Genomic DNA, 15,260 nt, shown 5'->3' with positions numbered 1-15,260 from the left:
CGTGTCAGCACCAGTAGGAATCTCCGAAATCACGTAATATGTATATTATCATGAAGAGGACCTTTGAGGCTCAAAAACACTCGTTGGTCAGAGGATGGACTGCGTAGCGACCAATGAGGGAATCCCTTAAATTTCAAAAGCCACAAAATGCATGCGCTGAGACTGACTTTTCTTCAGCAGCTTTTTAGCCTGCTTAAGGAAAAGCAATATACTCCTTGAAATATTTTGTTTTCCGAATTTAATAAATTACATTATTCAGAGAGCAACTTTTTCTAGTGATTATGTTATAGAAATCAAGTTTGAACTTCCGAAGCAGCACTCTCTTAAACGAGTTGAACTTTAAAAAATGTATCCTCCTCAACGAAAGTAAATGGTTTGCACAACAAGGTACAATACATGGTGAATATTGCTATCAAGGGTATAATATGTCGCTTTGCTGGAAGGGGTATAATTAATTGCATTTCGAGATGCGTCCTGTATCTTAGTGCATATAACTTAATGCACAAAATGAAAATACGCCCTCCAGCGACTGGTACGACAAAAGAGGTCGATTTTTTCCCCTTTTGATACTTTAATTTTACGGCAACTTTGGGTGCAATTTAATATCTACTTCTTGTTTGTCTTTAATATCAACAAAAGGGAAAATCAGACCCTATAAATTCTTTTGGAACTGCACGGTCAAGGAAAACCTGCATACTTAAGATTTTGTGCTTAAAATTAGATTATTTTTTTGGCGAAAATGTGTATGACATTTATTGTGGGATCAAGAAAGCGTGGGCTCATTTTTTTTTTTTTACGGAGATGTTTCTTATTTTTGTACACTTAGGCAAACTGCTGTTCAGTGTTAGTTCAAGTTTATGTGCGTTCTACAGGTCATTTTATTCAGAAGTTTATTTTCAGGCTAATCCAACATGACAGACATTCTGAGAGTTTTGGGTGTATGTTTCAGTGGAAAACTTCAGCGGCGAGGCACTAACTTTGGTGCGGGCGGACCGACGTCAAATGGGAGCTTACCTGTGCATCGCTTCGAATGATGTCCCGCCAGCAGTCAGCAAGAGGATCACACTCTACGTAACCTGTGAGTATTCAGAACTTACTTACATTGCATGTGTACATTCATCCATGTACGAGGAACACTGTTAGTTTCACAAGTTTCCATCGGTACCCACTTTAACTCGAAAGTAGATCTTGATTTTTAAGCAGAATGTTGGATTGGGTAAGTTTGAACATTTTAAATACATACTAAGGAGCTACGCCTTTGGCTATGAGGTCGTCCTATTATACAAATCTCCGACCGACCAAGACCGGTCATACCGGACGACCGCCCAAGAGATGGGCACAGATCTGCCTTTCATCCCCGGAGAATTAATCCTCTCTCATCGCCATCATATTTTATTTGTCATATTTATATATTATTTTAGAGGCTAGACAAACAGGGTTACGGCCCTAGTCAGAAGGTAGAAGAAGAAGAAGAAGAGTTACGCCTCCTGATCGCTTAGCGGTCGAATCCCCCGAGCCGCGCTTCGCCTATTTCAAATTTTCTTTCAAATTTCGTTTAATATTTTCCAATGATAATACTTTTTCGGGTTTTCTTCACAATTTCTGAGAATGAGGGGGGGGGGGGGGTTATTAAGTCAGCGAAAATACTTTCCTCAATACTACACTAAGAAAACTTTGGTTGTATTAACCTTAAGTACGGTGTTCTACATCGACCGCACTCTTTGGTTCATGTAACCGTACTCGTGGCCCTGGAAACTTTATTCTCGGTTCATGAAACTGAGCTTTCAAAGTAGACCGAAGTACAGAAAAAGCTCGGTTGTAAGAAGTAAGTATACGGTTCCCAGAACCGAACAGTACGGCTGATTTACAACACCGTACACAAGGCTCATGTGACCGAGCTTTTTTTTCCCAGCGTTGAACAGCCCTTTACTTTTTCGAGTAAAAATATTGCCGTATTATCTCAGGGTTTTCAAATCATACATGGAGAAATGGAAACTTCAAATGCCGTCAGCAAGCGCTCTCGTTGTTAGAAAAGTAAAAAGAAAAACGGAAACAAAACAACAACAACGCAATAGTAGTGATTTATGAAATGACCCAATTGAGGTTGTATTTTTAACGATCAACATCGATTTAAATCCAGGAAGTTATCTCCCTCCCGTTCTTAGGACAGCAGCCTCGCTCCCCTTTGAATCTGCTGTTTCCCACAGGAGACCCGGCTACGAGAGCTATTTCGAGAATTTTAATTTTCAGGATCCCTCATACAATAGCGAACGGAGACAGCGCAATCCCCTGTTGACGTACATCGTGAGAAAGCTCGTCAGCTCCACTTTGTTTTCAACGGAAAAACGGAGAGGACCGCCCTCAAGGCGGCAACGCTATGACAATCTTCTCGCAGCTCAGGTGCTCCTCCGCTTTCGACAGCGGCGCTGCGTCTAATTCGTAAGGGTTTTACCGGTGTTGTCGATTTTTACCCCAAAAAAATCCATTCTACCCTCTTATAAAACTAAGTGTAGAAAAGCGAATTTTACGCGAGAAATGGCAATGCCGCGTTTCGTCAGTACCTCAGAAAACACTGTGATGAGTTTGATGGAGAGGCTCTAGGATATTTTGTGAAAATTTGGGTAGAGAAGTAACGAGTGGGAGGCTGTTTAAAACCCACCCTTGAACCAAAATTTGGCGTTTACATTCTTACTGACGCATTGACTTAACAGCCGAATTTTCTCTGTGTACGTCATCGACTCAGCATTAAGTCAGTAATGCTATGCTGAGCTTTAAGTTGTAAGAACACCACAAAAACATAGAGCACATAGAGTCGTTATGTAATTAAGTGAGCTGGGGTCATGCTCTGGTCGACGAGTTCCAAGCCCGGTTTGCGCTGTGATTAGATCACCTTTTCGATACACATTCGATCCAAAATGGCGATGGAGAATACGTAATAACCATACCCTTCTTGTTTACATTGGATGGTCGAATACCCGTGTATCGAAAACAATCGATAATGTATCGAAATGGTGATCCGGCACCGCTCAGGAGGGCTCTATTCCTATTTATTTTATTCTACTTTCCGGACGTTGGTATCAACGTGAGAAAAAGGTGAGCAACGTTGCCATTTACACCCTTTTCTCAAGAATTAAATGGACGCGATCTGGGACGCAGTTCGGAGAGTCCCGCCGGACGCGTTTCGGAGTCTTCGGGGCGGAATCCGGACTCACCCCTCAGGAGTCATGGAATGCGGTGTTTCGAAAATGCTTAAAACGTCGCCCCTCTCACGTAAGGGCGTATCTCATTTTTCGCGTGAGCCCTGTTTTATATGTAAACTCATGATGTTTGGGGCGCATGTGGGAATCGAGATACAGCCTTACTCGGAGAAACAGAAAGCCTTACTACTCCATACTCCCACCCCCTACACTGACTTACTCCTTCCAAGGCGCGACAAAAGTGGCACCCACAGCTCCTCCATTCTTATTACGACTCCGTGCATTCTACGCACAAAATTTACGGGCAGAAAAGAATCAAGTAATCAAAAAAGGTATATTGTACACGGAGAAAAATCTATGGCCTTATAAACCAATTAGTGGTTCGTATGAAACACCACTAATAGTTGTAAATTAACTAATAATTATCGGTCTGTGAACCATACTGAGGTATCTCGTACCATACTAAGGTATATATTGACGGTGTAAGTCGGCAACCACATACCTCGTTTGCGGTGTCTGAAAATCTCCGCCTCTATGTCATTTTTTTAAAGGAGAACAAATTGACATCATTCCTCTAAGTTTTTGCAGAATTTTCCTCGCACAGAGAGGAAAAATCACGGCAGTTTTAAAGAATTGCCGTTGAGTAGTTTTCTGTTAAAAAAGAAAGTATGACAGGATGTCTGCGACGTCGCAAACCGAGTTATGTGATTGCCGACTTACACCGTCGATATATACCATCACTAAGTGCTACCATCACTATCTTGTAAAATGTTGCGTAAAAATATTGCAAAATGTAAACGAAAAGGTTGAGAAGTACTCGTGAATTTCGTTTAATTACCATCACTGAGGTATACGTGCTATTATTATATGTTGCCTTTACTACTATTAGTGGTGTGCCATATCAACCACGAATTGGTTTACAAGCCATAGCTTTCTCTCAGTGTATGACGATTAATGAGACATCGTTCAAAAGCTCAAAATCTCTGCCTCCAGACACGGCAGCATTTGAATGTTCCTCTGCCTCCGCTAAGCACAAAGTAATCAAACCGCGTCACTTGGTTGTGGGACGAAGGCTTGAATTGCGCGTCGATTTTTACGGGAAAAATTTAATAGGTATCGTTCGACGTGTGGTTTCGTCTCGGCGTTTGTCTGCTGGGCTATTTTTACCATCATGAGATTGAAATCGGCACCCCCTGAGAGCGCCTGAAATTCGTTGACGCGATGTTCGGCGAGGAGGCTTAGGGTTTTATCCTGAGGTTGGTGGCTCTCACCTCCCGGGTAATTCGCCGGAAAAATCGTGGAATGAAATTAAACAAGGAGTCTACCTCGATACCCGTGTCGCAGGAATCGATTCCGTGAACCGCGAATTCTATACACCCAGGCGCCCTCTCGAAATAGATTAAAAAGCGTTAATTGTTCAAACATAATTTTCCGCAAGGGCGCGAGCGTTCCCGCCACGGTGCGGCTCGAGGGCCGGCTTTCAGGTACGCAGCAAAAATAAATATCGAGCGAATGGAACCTCGGGCTCCCGAAATGTGCTTTAAATAAATTGGAGTACATTTTTAGTACAGGAACCGTAAAGTGCTTAGAAACAACGTACGTGCCATTAGTTTTTCTATGCACATAAATGTTTTTACGAATGAGCCAGATATTATAGTTCCTATAACTGCTAAATTTACATAGTCGAATTAATGTCAGTGACTCATGAGCCAAGAGCCTGGTCACATTATTACACGTTACATAGTTTCCTCTTATGGGAGGGGGGGGGGAGAGTAGGGGATTTTTTTATTGATGAAATCTTTGAAATTTGACCCATGGTTAGGCAATAGGGTATAAAAAAATAGCACTGAGATAAAAATTTGAGCTATTTGCATTGCAATTCAACCGTCAATATCGGTCGTATAGTTCGGTTCACGTTACCAAATGTCAAACCAAACCGATGTACAGAGAAAGTTCGGTTGTATGAATCACACTATATAAATAACCAAACGTAGGACGACCTGAACCAAAAAGAGCGTTTACGTGGACGGAATAGTACGACTGACACTGTGCACTACCCAGCGGTTTGCATGACCGAAATGTTTTTTTTCCAGTGAATATCTTGGCAACCCGTAGGCCAGATGGCTAAATCTTCAGCCCGCTTTAAAGCCAAGAATACAGTCAACAAACCGATTTTTGCCGATTTGCAATATCTTTAATAGTTTCGAGGAAGAAATTAGGGGAACTTACTTATTGGGATTCCCTCGTATTTACCTGATTGGATTTGCCATGAGAAGGAACTAATGGACGGAATCCTTGTTTCTCGGCCGAGGGTAAATAATCCCCCCTTTCCCCATCATTTAAGATTATCCACGGAATCGTTCTTCCATCGGAGAGAATAGAAAACACCGAGCACAGATAAATTAAATTTCCACAGTTTTCTTCTTCGTGTATTTCTCCCTCACGGACCGAAGGACTGAAACTTTTCAATCCTTTTCTCGACTGAGGATTATCGGTATCAACTTATAGCAACTTTAATTTGAAAGGGAATGGGGGAAAAGAAGAGGGAAAAAACCAGGCTCGAATTCGTTTACACGTTGATTTTTTTCTTTATTTATTCCATTACGATGTACAGGTGTTTCCAGGAAATTGGAGGTATCTCTTTGAAATTCCGGGGTTTAAACTCTTACGGTCGAGCAGTGCCTTTTCACCGAGAGAACAACCCCCGAGCATATAAAAAAAATTAATCTTCCTCTTTTTTCATAACTTAACCGCTAATATAGTGCATTAAATATGTAACTAACAACTCTTTTGCACATTCTTTTAGAGAATGTTCGCATTCACAAAGAATGTGAAAGTGGGTCTTCTGCAGTTTTATATTTTCTCGTTATTTTTTCTTGGGCGGTTCGTTAAGTACCTACTTTTTTAGAGCAGACCACTGGACAGGGTTAAGAATTAAGAACCAATATATTTAATTATAATTTTACGCAGAATAACATGGACGCATCAAAACTGTCCAGATTCAACTCATGATTTATTAAATAATAGTTTTTCTCCACGTTTATATTCTTTCTTTGCACTAGCAGAAAAACCGGAGTGTGCCAGAGTCAAGTCGAGCACTGAAGTAACTAAGGTATTTTTTTACGATGGAAAATTTTTTCTGCGTATCAAGTGTTTTTGTTAAAATGTAATATACATTGTATTAGAAGAAGAAGGAAATGTGTGCGAAATTAAGCTCTACTTTTTTGCTTAACGTCAATGTTGATATCAATGCCTAATTTGGCCTGCGATTACTAAGGTTTATGCGTGAAGGGTAAGCTTGATTTCACTGTTTTGTATGTACTTATGAGTTAATTCTAAAAATTGTTAATGCGTTCAATGCATTCTACGTGAAATGTTTGTATACCGTGACTTGCTACTCAATACATAATTAAAACTTTACGAACGGTCGAGCTAAGTTAGGTTAGGTTGGGTCAAGCAACTAAACTAACTTTGGAGTAGTGCGTGGAGTAGCATGTGTATACAGGGTGTTTCAGACCACCCGTACCAGGCCTTTTTCTCGGTTGGTATAGGTCGTACGAAGTCGGAGACCGCGGGGTTGAATAGGGAATTGACCCCAAGGAATCCGAATTTCGTGGTCCCGAAACCCCCCCACCCCCCCTTGGGGGGTAAAGGGGGGGTCACGATGCTAAAAGTCACGGTTCCCGACCGAATTGCGGATAGATCGCATCAGAATTGAAAAGCACGGAAAATTTCACGTGGAATTGACCCCTAAAAATCCTAAATCGGACCATCCAAGGCCCAAAAATGATCCCCTAAAGAGGGGGACAGTACCCCCCTCCATAATTTCTCTTTGGTCTCAAAATTGACGTAAATTCTCCAGAAAAAGACGGTTTCCCAGGTAATCGACCTCGAGAAATCCAAATTTCATGGTCCCGAAGCTCTTCTAGCTCCCCTTGGGGGTTAAACGGGGGGGCCCAATTTAAAAAACGGGGCTCCTTTCCGAATCGCAAATTGATTGCATCCAAATTGAGGAGCAGAACACATTTACATCTTAAGTGACTCCTAAGAGTTCTAATTGACCCCCCTGAACGGCAGAAAGTAACCCCTGAGGAAGGGGGCCTCGCCCCCGCCAAAAATTTCTCAGGATTCCTCTTTGGTCGCAAAATTGACGTCGATTCTCCAGAAAAAGACGGTTTCCCATGTAATCGACCCCGAGGACTCTAAATTTCATGTTCCCTGAGCTCTTCGGGGTCGATTACATGGGAAACCGTCTTTTTCTGGAGAATCGACGTCAATTTTGCGACCAAAGAGGAATCCTGAGAAATTTTTGGCGGGGGCGAGGCCCCCTTCCTCAGGGGTTACTTTCTGCCGTTCAGGGGGGTCAATTAGAACTCTTAGGAGTCACTTAAGATGTAAATGTGTTCTGCTCCTCAATTTGGATGCAATCAATTTGCGATTCGGAAAGGAGCCCCGTTTTTTAAATTGGGCCCCCCCGTTTAACCCCCAAGGGGAGCTAGAAGAGCTTCGGGACCATGAAATTTGGATTTCTCGAGGTCGATTACCTGGGAAACCGTCTTTTTCTGGAGAATTTACGTCAATTTTGAGACCAAAGAGAAATTATGGAGGGGGGTACTGTCCCCCTCTTTAGGGGATCATTTTTGGGCCTTGGATGGTCCGATTTAGGATTTTTAGGGGTCAATTCCACGTGAAATTTTCCGTGCTTTTCAATTCTGATGCGATCTATCCGCAATTCGGTCGGGAACCGTGACTTTTAGCATCGTGACCCCCCCTTTACCCCCCAAGGGGGGGTGGGGGGGTTTCGGGACCACGAAATTCGGATTCCTTGGGGTCAATTCCCTATTCAACCCCGCGGTCTCCGACTTCGTACGACCTATACCAACCGAGAAAAAGGCCTGGTACGGGTGGTCTGAAACACCCTGTATGAAGGAGCGATCGATTGAGTCCTAGTAGATCTTTCTCACTGCTCTCTCAAAAGGTCTCCAATATTTCATAAGTTAAGCTGATTGTCCTCTATCTGCGAGGAAACTAGGGTGTACGTACTACTTAATTTCTTACTTTGTCTCTTTGTCTATTAATAGATTTTATCATCATGCAGCATCTAATTCAATCGCAACATCACGAGATGGTAGGAAAATTCCTGGAATTTTCTCCGGAAAATGAATACGGTTACACGTTTTCACTGACAGCCCGGTCGTTTAACTCCCGGTCCCTCGTAAATCTAAACCTTTTTACACCCATTCCACAATGTTCTTTTAATCGCTCGTTCCACAGTTCAAAAGTCCCATTAGCAATTTTTTTCGGCTCTTTAAATAAATATTATTTTCACACTCGTATTACGCCTTGAGGAGGATTTTTTTCCTCTTTCCTTACATTTCTCTTCTCCTATTCTCTGTTTTTTGTTAGTTTTTCCTCATTCGATCAAGACAATAGCCCTATTTGCTAACCAGATATTAAGATTTCGCCAATTTGGTATCATTTTCATTTCCCAGTGAAATGTTGCTCCTACCAATCTCACGAACAGTTGTCCACAAAACTGCTGAGTAACCAAAGTTTTGAGTAACGACCAAATTTTTGAAATCAAGTTCTCTTCAAAATTAGACAATTCTAACTGAAAGTAACTGAAGGAGTACGCAAAAAGAAGAAATGAGAGTTGCGAAAGAAAAATTTGCGCGAAAATCAGTGCCATTACGGACAAGGCAATATACGAGTATATATTATTGACGGACAGTCAATGTAATGTCCCAAGCTATATTTTCTCTTTCGTATCCGTTTACCGAGTCTAAGGAGTGATTTCAAAATTTCATGAACTTTCAATACAAGTTAATGTGCGCTGATTTACAAATCCTATTTAAATGAAATGACAGTGGATGTGAAGTTCTATGAAGACTATCGAGTTCAAAGTTTTTCAACGTCCCTGGTTTTTTTCTTCCTTGATTAGTTTTCGAATTAATATTCCAAGTTCAAAAAGCAATGGAGATGAGAAACCCCTTCCACCCCTCCTCTCATTTCCTTTTTGTAGAAAGGATAAAGTTTGCAAAGCATCGTCTTTTACAAGTAGATAAAGTAATAACGAAGCACAACATTTTGCTTGACTTGCAGGGGGAAAATATAATAATACAATTTACTTTAGTTCAAATTATTTTATTACACTGAAAAAAAACTCCGGCTGTGGGAGTCGCAATTACGAGCTGTATAGACAAACCGTCCGTTCCGAGCTCCAAGGCCGAAAATTCCGGCTGCTGGAGACGTAGCCTCGATTGCTCCGGGTTCAGAGGCCGAAGCTACGGCTTCAGCAGCCGGAATTTTCGGCCTTGGAGCCCGGAACGGACGGTATGTCTATATTGCCCGTAATTGCGGCTCCCACGGCCGAAGTTTTTTTTTCAGTGTATGAGGCATTCCGACCTTTCAAGTCACGGTCTCCATGAGCCTCACAAATTATTCGTAGTTTCCAAGCACAATCATGAATAAGTCTCTTGATTTGTAAATGAACGTGTTAGGATTAATTTCAGTACATTTTCTATCATCTTTTATAAGTGGATTCCCACACTCTTCGGGCTGAAGTTTTGTGTCAGGAACCCGTGGACCCAGTTCGCTAGTGATTGTATGTTTAAAATTGAATCTAAGGAACCGGAGAAGGTGTAGGAAACTTGCCCGACATATTGATGCGTGTAAGAATTCAGATTAAATATTAACCTTGTCCGCGCTGCCAGATAACGACGGAAATCCATTCGATGCCCCACTGCAAAATATCGAATTCATACCAAATTAAGCCCGATTTGTCAACGCAGCATCCGCTTTTAATGCATTATTCATGATGCACATGTGCAGTCAGAACTTCCGTAAGTTTCTCGACTCCACGCGCGCCAAAATTGGTGTGAACGAATTTGAGCCTCGGCAAAGAGGAGTGTCAGATATCCACGCGTAAGGAAATCAGAGCCGTGAGGTATTCATTCTCGAGGTGCTCGAAAGAGGCAGTTGACACTCGCTCGCCAAAATTTCGTGGGCAATAAAATAGCCGCACACAAGTGAAGCATCAAAGTTAGATTAATGGTTTGTTTGCCTTAGGGTAGGTAACCTTAGAATCAAAGTGGCACTCGCATCGCCGAATATGAACTATACGCTCGTCCAGATTGGAGAGTCACACAATCACACATCACGCGCTTTTATTTTTTCGGATGAACTTTCAGGATTCGGAAAAAGGCGCCAAGATAATATGAACGCACCAGATTTTAACACTGAAAATGTTCTATCCGTGTTCATAAAAGGAGGAAAAATACTAGTGTTTTTTCATCTTTGATAAAGAATTTATTCTTGTCAGAAATAAGCGGACGGAGAGGTGAAACAATTCCGAACTCTTTCACGACTGCATGAGAGACTCGTGAATAAAGAAACATATGACGCGTCATTATGAGAGGCTCAGTGCGAATCATTACATTAGAACGCGTCATTAAATCGCTACTCTCTTTTTTTTCACAACTCCCAACTTCAAAGGAATCCCGGCGAAGCGTGTGCAATTTACTCATGCTGAAAATGTTGCCGAGAAAAATCTGAATGAAACAGCATGGATTATTTTGCTTGAAACTAACGCTCATCGTGCTCTCGAGAGCAGTAACAATTATTTGCACAGACTTTCTAAGGACAACAAATGGAGTTTATTAGTGTAGCTGGATTAATCATTGCAGCTGCTAAATCGTTGAGTCGAATCTTGAGCGTATTTTAGAGGTAAATTTGAAAACTATAAGGGAGCTAAATTATTGGGGTAATTAACTCTCAATGGCATGGCATTACGTATTCAAAACGATGTATTTTCGGGGTTTTTATAAATTGAATCTTCCCCCTGTGTCGTGATTTTGCGAAATTCCATCGTTTTTTTCTTTTTTTGAAAAATTGATTCCCTTAACTTTAAAATTATAAAAAAAAATTATGTACCCTATTTTTTTGTGCAAGCTACAAAAAAGATTAGAGTCCCCTAGAGTCTGAGATCCAAAATGAATTCATGTAATAGAGGGTTAAGGTAAATTCAATGCAAGCCACGATTTTAATACTTCTCTTTTTTTTTTTTTTTTTTTTTATGGCTTTAGCACTTGGCGTTACTATTAAATTACGACACACGCGCTTTACCAAGTTATAATTTCAAAGAAAGAAAGATAGAAAGTAGTAGTAAAATAATTTTATTTTAAAGCGGTGCTTTAGCATCTAAGGCCATTTACACCTCTAAAGAAGGCAGTAACAGTAATAAAGAAAGAAAGAAAGAAAGAAAGAAAGAAAGAAAGAAAGAAAGGAACAAACAAACAAACAAACAAACAAACAAACAAACAAAACTTTAACTAGGATAAATACAGGAATTTACATTGATTGCTTACCCTCCAACGGTGAGATCTGCTATGCGACGAATCAAATTACGTGGCTTACGTGGAATTTGCGGGTGCGGTATGTAATAAAATGTTTGCTCCCAATGAATTGATCTCAACAACAGGTCGATTGGTCTGTTTGCAGTTGCTCCAGTGATCAAGGTACCAAACCAGCTCCTCGGTGCCCCATTGAACACTGACGTCACTTTGGAGTGCAATGTCGAGGCCTTTCCCAACACCGTCAATTACTGGGTCCGCGACAACACGGAAATGCTGCTTGAAGGGTAAGTCACTCGAAAGTTGGATGCATGTTATATTTCTAATCCATGATTTCATCACTAATGTACCTGCATGTAAGGAGCGTTGTCAATGTTTAGGTAAAATACGTAAGACTCCAGGAGGAAGGGGGTATCGAGGAGAATGTTACGATATTTTGTTTTGTTGTCAAGAGTGGCACAAGAGGGAGACTTGTCGAAAAATCCGAAATTTGTCATGTACTTTTTGAACGGCCCCGATTGCGTAGCCAGAGGTTTGTGTATTTAATGGCAAATGTGTAAATCTGCAGAAATATTCATCTTAAATTTTTTTCGAAACATACTGTAGGAGTGAGAAATTCAAGGATTCTTATCACGTCCATGACCTTTGTCGCCGTTCTATTTATTCAAAAGCCCGACGAAAGCCCAAGATTCGCGGGCCAATCAGAAAACGGCTTCAGCTTGTGTGTTGTAAAATAATTTAGATGACAACACTTTCCCTAATTTTGAACTCTAGGAATGATACCGCAGTTTACCGCCGCTCACGAGGTAGCGCATTCAAGTTTGTTCGATCTTTACGGCGCGGCCGGCGCGGCGCGGCGCGGCGCGGCGCTTGGAATTTAAAACGCCTTCAAATCAGATGATACTTCCTCGCATGTTCTACAAGTTCAAATAGTTGCATCAAGGGGCCTGCTTTGCCGCTCCTCTGCTATGACTAAATTTATCCAAAGCGAGGCTCCTTGTGTCAGCAGTTCAACCGTGCGGCTCTCCTAGATCCTTTTGAATGTTTTACGATAGCTTACGATTATCTCATTGAAATTCTCCTTAGGAGTTTCCAATCCACTTTTAACTGAAATGGATGTAATTTTTCCTATTGAAATAACATAAAAGAACTTAAAAGATTTCCTCTCAATTCTTATATTAAAAAAAAGAAGAAAGGAATCAATAGAATATTGCTCTTGCGCTTTTACATAATATTTGGACGTATTTCTGCCAAACGGAACTATGTGCACTACAACGTGAGCCCTGTCATGCATATATTCTTGTGGGTCTCAGGGCTCTTGTCTTAATGTATATAGTTTCGTTTGGCAGAAATACGTCCATTTCATCCCATGAAAGTGACCGTGCGCGGGATAAAGGACCCTGGTCCACCGAGGGCAAATTTTCAATAACGCAATTTTAGACGGGTTACGTTGAAAAATTGAATTTTAAGATCTAGCCGGAAAATTCTTTCTATTGTCTCGAAGGATCAGTTCAAGCTAGTCGATTATTTTTCTAGATGGGAGAGGGAGGGGGGAGTTCCATTCTAATCTCACAAATTCGTGCCCTGCGGGCTAATTGAAATTGCCAGACAGTGCGCTAGACGAAGAAGACATTCAGTCGTTAAGTCGATTAATTCGCCAGACAGGGGTGTGAAATTGCATCGTACAAATTTGTTTCACGTGGACTTACTGAAATTGTTAGACATAGATATATACAAAAAAGACAAATAGAAAATCGAGCGATCCTATTGATGGAAGCGGGTGCGGTTGCAATAGACAAAGCAGGTAAGTAATTGAGTAACTAACGACAACCCACGAGAGACCCCATAGTTAGTCTATCGTTTTCCCCCTTAATCTGTAACAACCATCCGTCTCAACCGATATGATCCCTCCGTTTCTCTTTGTCCTCATTTATCAGTCTCAATGATCAGCCTGCGGGCTGATTGTTGAAAGCGATAGACAAAGCGATAGAAAAAGAAAAGAGCGATCTTATTGGTTGAAATGGGTGGCTCTTACAGACTAAGGGAGAAAATGTCAACTAAAGGGTCTCTCATGCCGTCAGTTAGTCTTTTATCTACCCTCTTTGTCCATGGCAACCATCTGTTTCCATCCACAGGATACCTCTATATCCCTTTTGTCTCCTTTGTCTATGGCTTTGTCTATTAATTTCAACAATTAGCCCACTGGAGGAATGTTGAGCTTCCCTTGTGGTTAACTTATAAGAAGTTTCACTCAAAATTCAACGATTTTTAATCTGTAAAAAATTTAGACAGCGCCTCAAGCAGAACGATGATTATTCGAAAGTGTCCGATGAATATAAACGCGAATTTAGAGGAAATTCCTCATTATTCACATTCGTTCTTCATGTCGATCCTGCATGAAAAATTAAAAGCACGGCCGATGATTCAGGAAATACCATAAAGTGGCCGTATCCCACCCACGACTAAAATTCGCATCAGCTCTCGAAAATGAATAAAAAAATATGGTATTTGGATCTGGATCGTGGAAGGCGGATATTGCGCCGGAACGAGCAATAAAAGGAAGAAATAATATCGGCATTTTTCTGCTCGGCAAGCGCGAAACTCGGCGCGCGATGCGAAATAACACTCAAAAATACCATTCGGATCCTCGTGTCTACGGCTCTATATTCATAATAACGCCCATCCCGCGGGATTTCACCGTCATCCCGTCGATATTCTCGACGGGCCGCCGCTAAAAAATCCCGCTTTTTACTTTAGCTAATGAGAAAGTCTTGAGCAAGTGCAAGCAAACGTTTGAACACGCGAACAACTCCTATCCTCATAAACCAGTCCATTTCTGCCACGTAGGAGTCAACTTTTCAGGCTCCCCGGGAAAACGAAAACGATGACAAAAATTCTACGGTCCAAAACAGGACAACCCGAAGCCCAATTCACACGGTTCAATTATTTTTCATCCAACTTTTTCTCCGACTCTATTGGATGGGAATTTTCCCCATTTGAAGTACACAGCAAAAATTTTCATCCCATGAAGTCGAATGAAAGGGTGTCTACAAGTCCGGAATTTCCGGAAATAGTACCGATTTTCAAGGGGGGTCCGGAAATACTGAAAAAGTGCGGAAATTCCGCAGAAGGTCCGGAATTTTTTTCATTTTTTGGTCATTTTGTCTCAATTTGAGCGAGAAATTCAAATTTTTTAAATTTTTCGAATCTCGTCAAATGAAGGTGTACTGAAAAAGTACTGAATTTTCTATTGAGGAGCAGCTATTATTTTTCATTTTTGTGTTCGATCCCAATGAGCAATCTCCAGCCGTCAAAATTATGACGGTGAAAGGCTCAGTTCCAAACAAGATTTCAAAACTCAGCTCGCGGCATTGTCTTCTGGTTCAGATTAGCTCTTTTCTTTTACACTTCTCACTTTCAAGTGCACCTCCTTCTCAGTCAGGAAAAATTCAAGGAGCTTGAATACTCAGAGTAGTGTTCTGCCAACCAACTTATTTTCACTCGAAAAGGTTTCCGTTCAGTGTCGCCTGTCTGCGTCTGTCTTAAATGTGAAATGTGAGTCACAAAAAGTATGCGTTGTCGGATTTCTCTCCGGTAGCGTCTCGGTTGAATGTAGTGCATGAACACGAGTGGATTACTAGACTTATTGAAGGATCCTAAAAAAAAGTTCCCCGATCAAAATTCCATGCAGAATACGACAAATATGTCCCCG

General features: G+C 41.3%; 1 protein-coding gene across 5 annotated transcripts in view; it reads left to right on the top strand.

Annotated features, from left to right (window-relative positions):
• Positions 1-15,260, top strand: part of LOC109041282 (lachesin) — a 300,747-nt gene that overhangs the window by 182,996 nt on the left and 102,491 nt on the right. For all 5 annotated transcript variants that reach the window (XM_072298655.1, XM_072298643.1, XM_019057573.2 and 2 more), the window contains 2 exons: positions 950-1,078; positions 11,697-11,835. In XM_072298655.1, coding sequence (XP_072154756.1) covers positions 950-1,078; positions 11,697-11,835 — 268 coding nt within the window. The remainder of the gene's footprint in view (positions 1-949; positions 1,079-11,696; positions 11,836-15,260) is intronic.

The sequence above is a fragment of the Bemisia tabaci genome, chromosome 1, assembly GCF_918797505.1.
Source record: "Bemisia tabaci chromosome 1, PGI_BMITA_v3".
NCBI lineage: Eukaryota > Metazoa > Arthropoda > Insecta > Hemiptera > Aleyrodidae > Bemisia > Bemisia tabaci.
The sequence above is the reverse complement of the archived record's forward strand: the minus strand, read 5'-3'. Positions and strand labels throughout refer to the sequence as shown.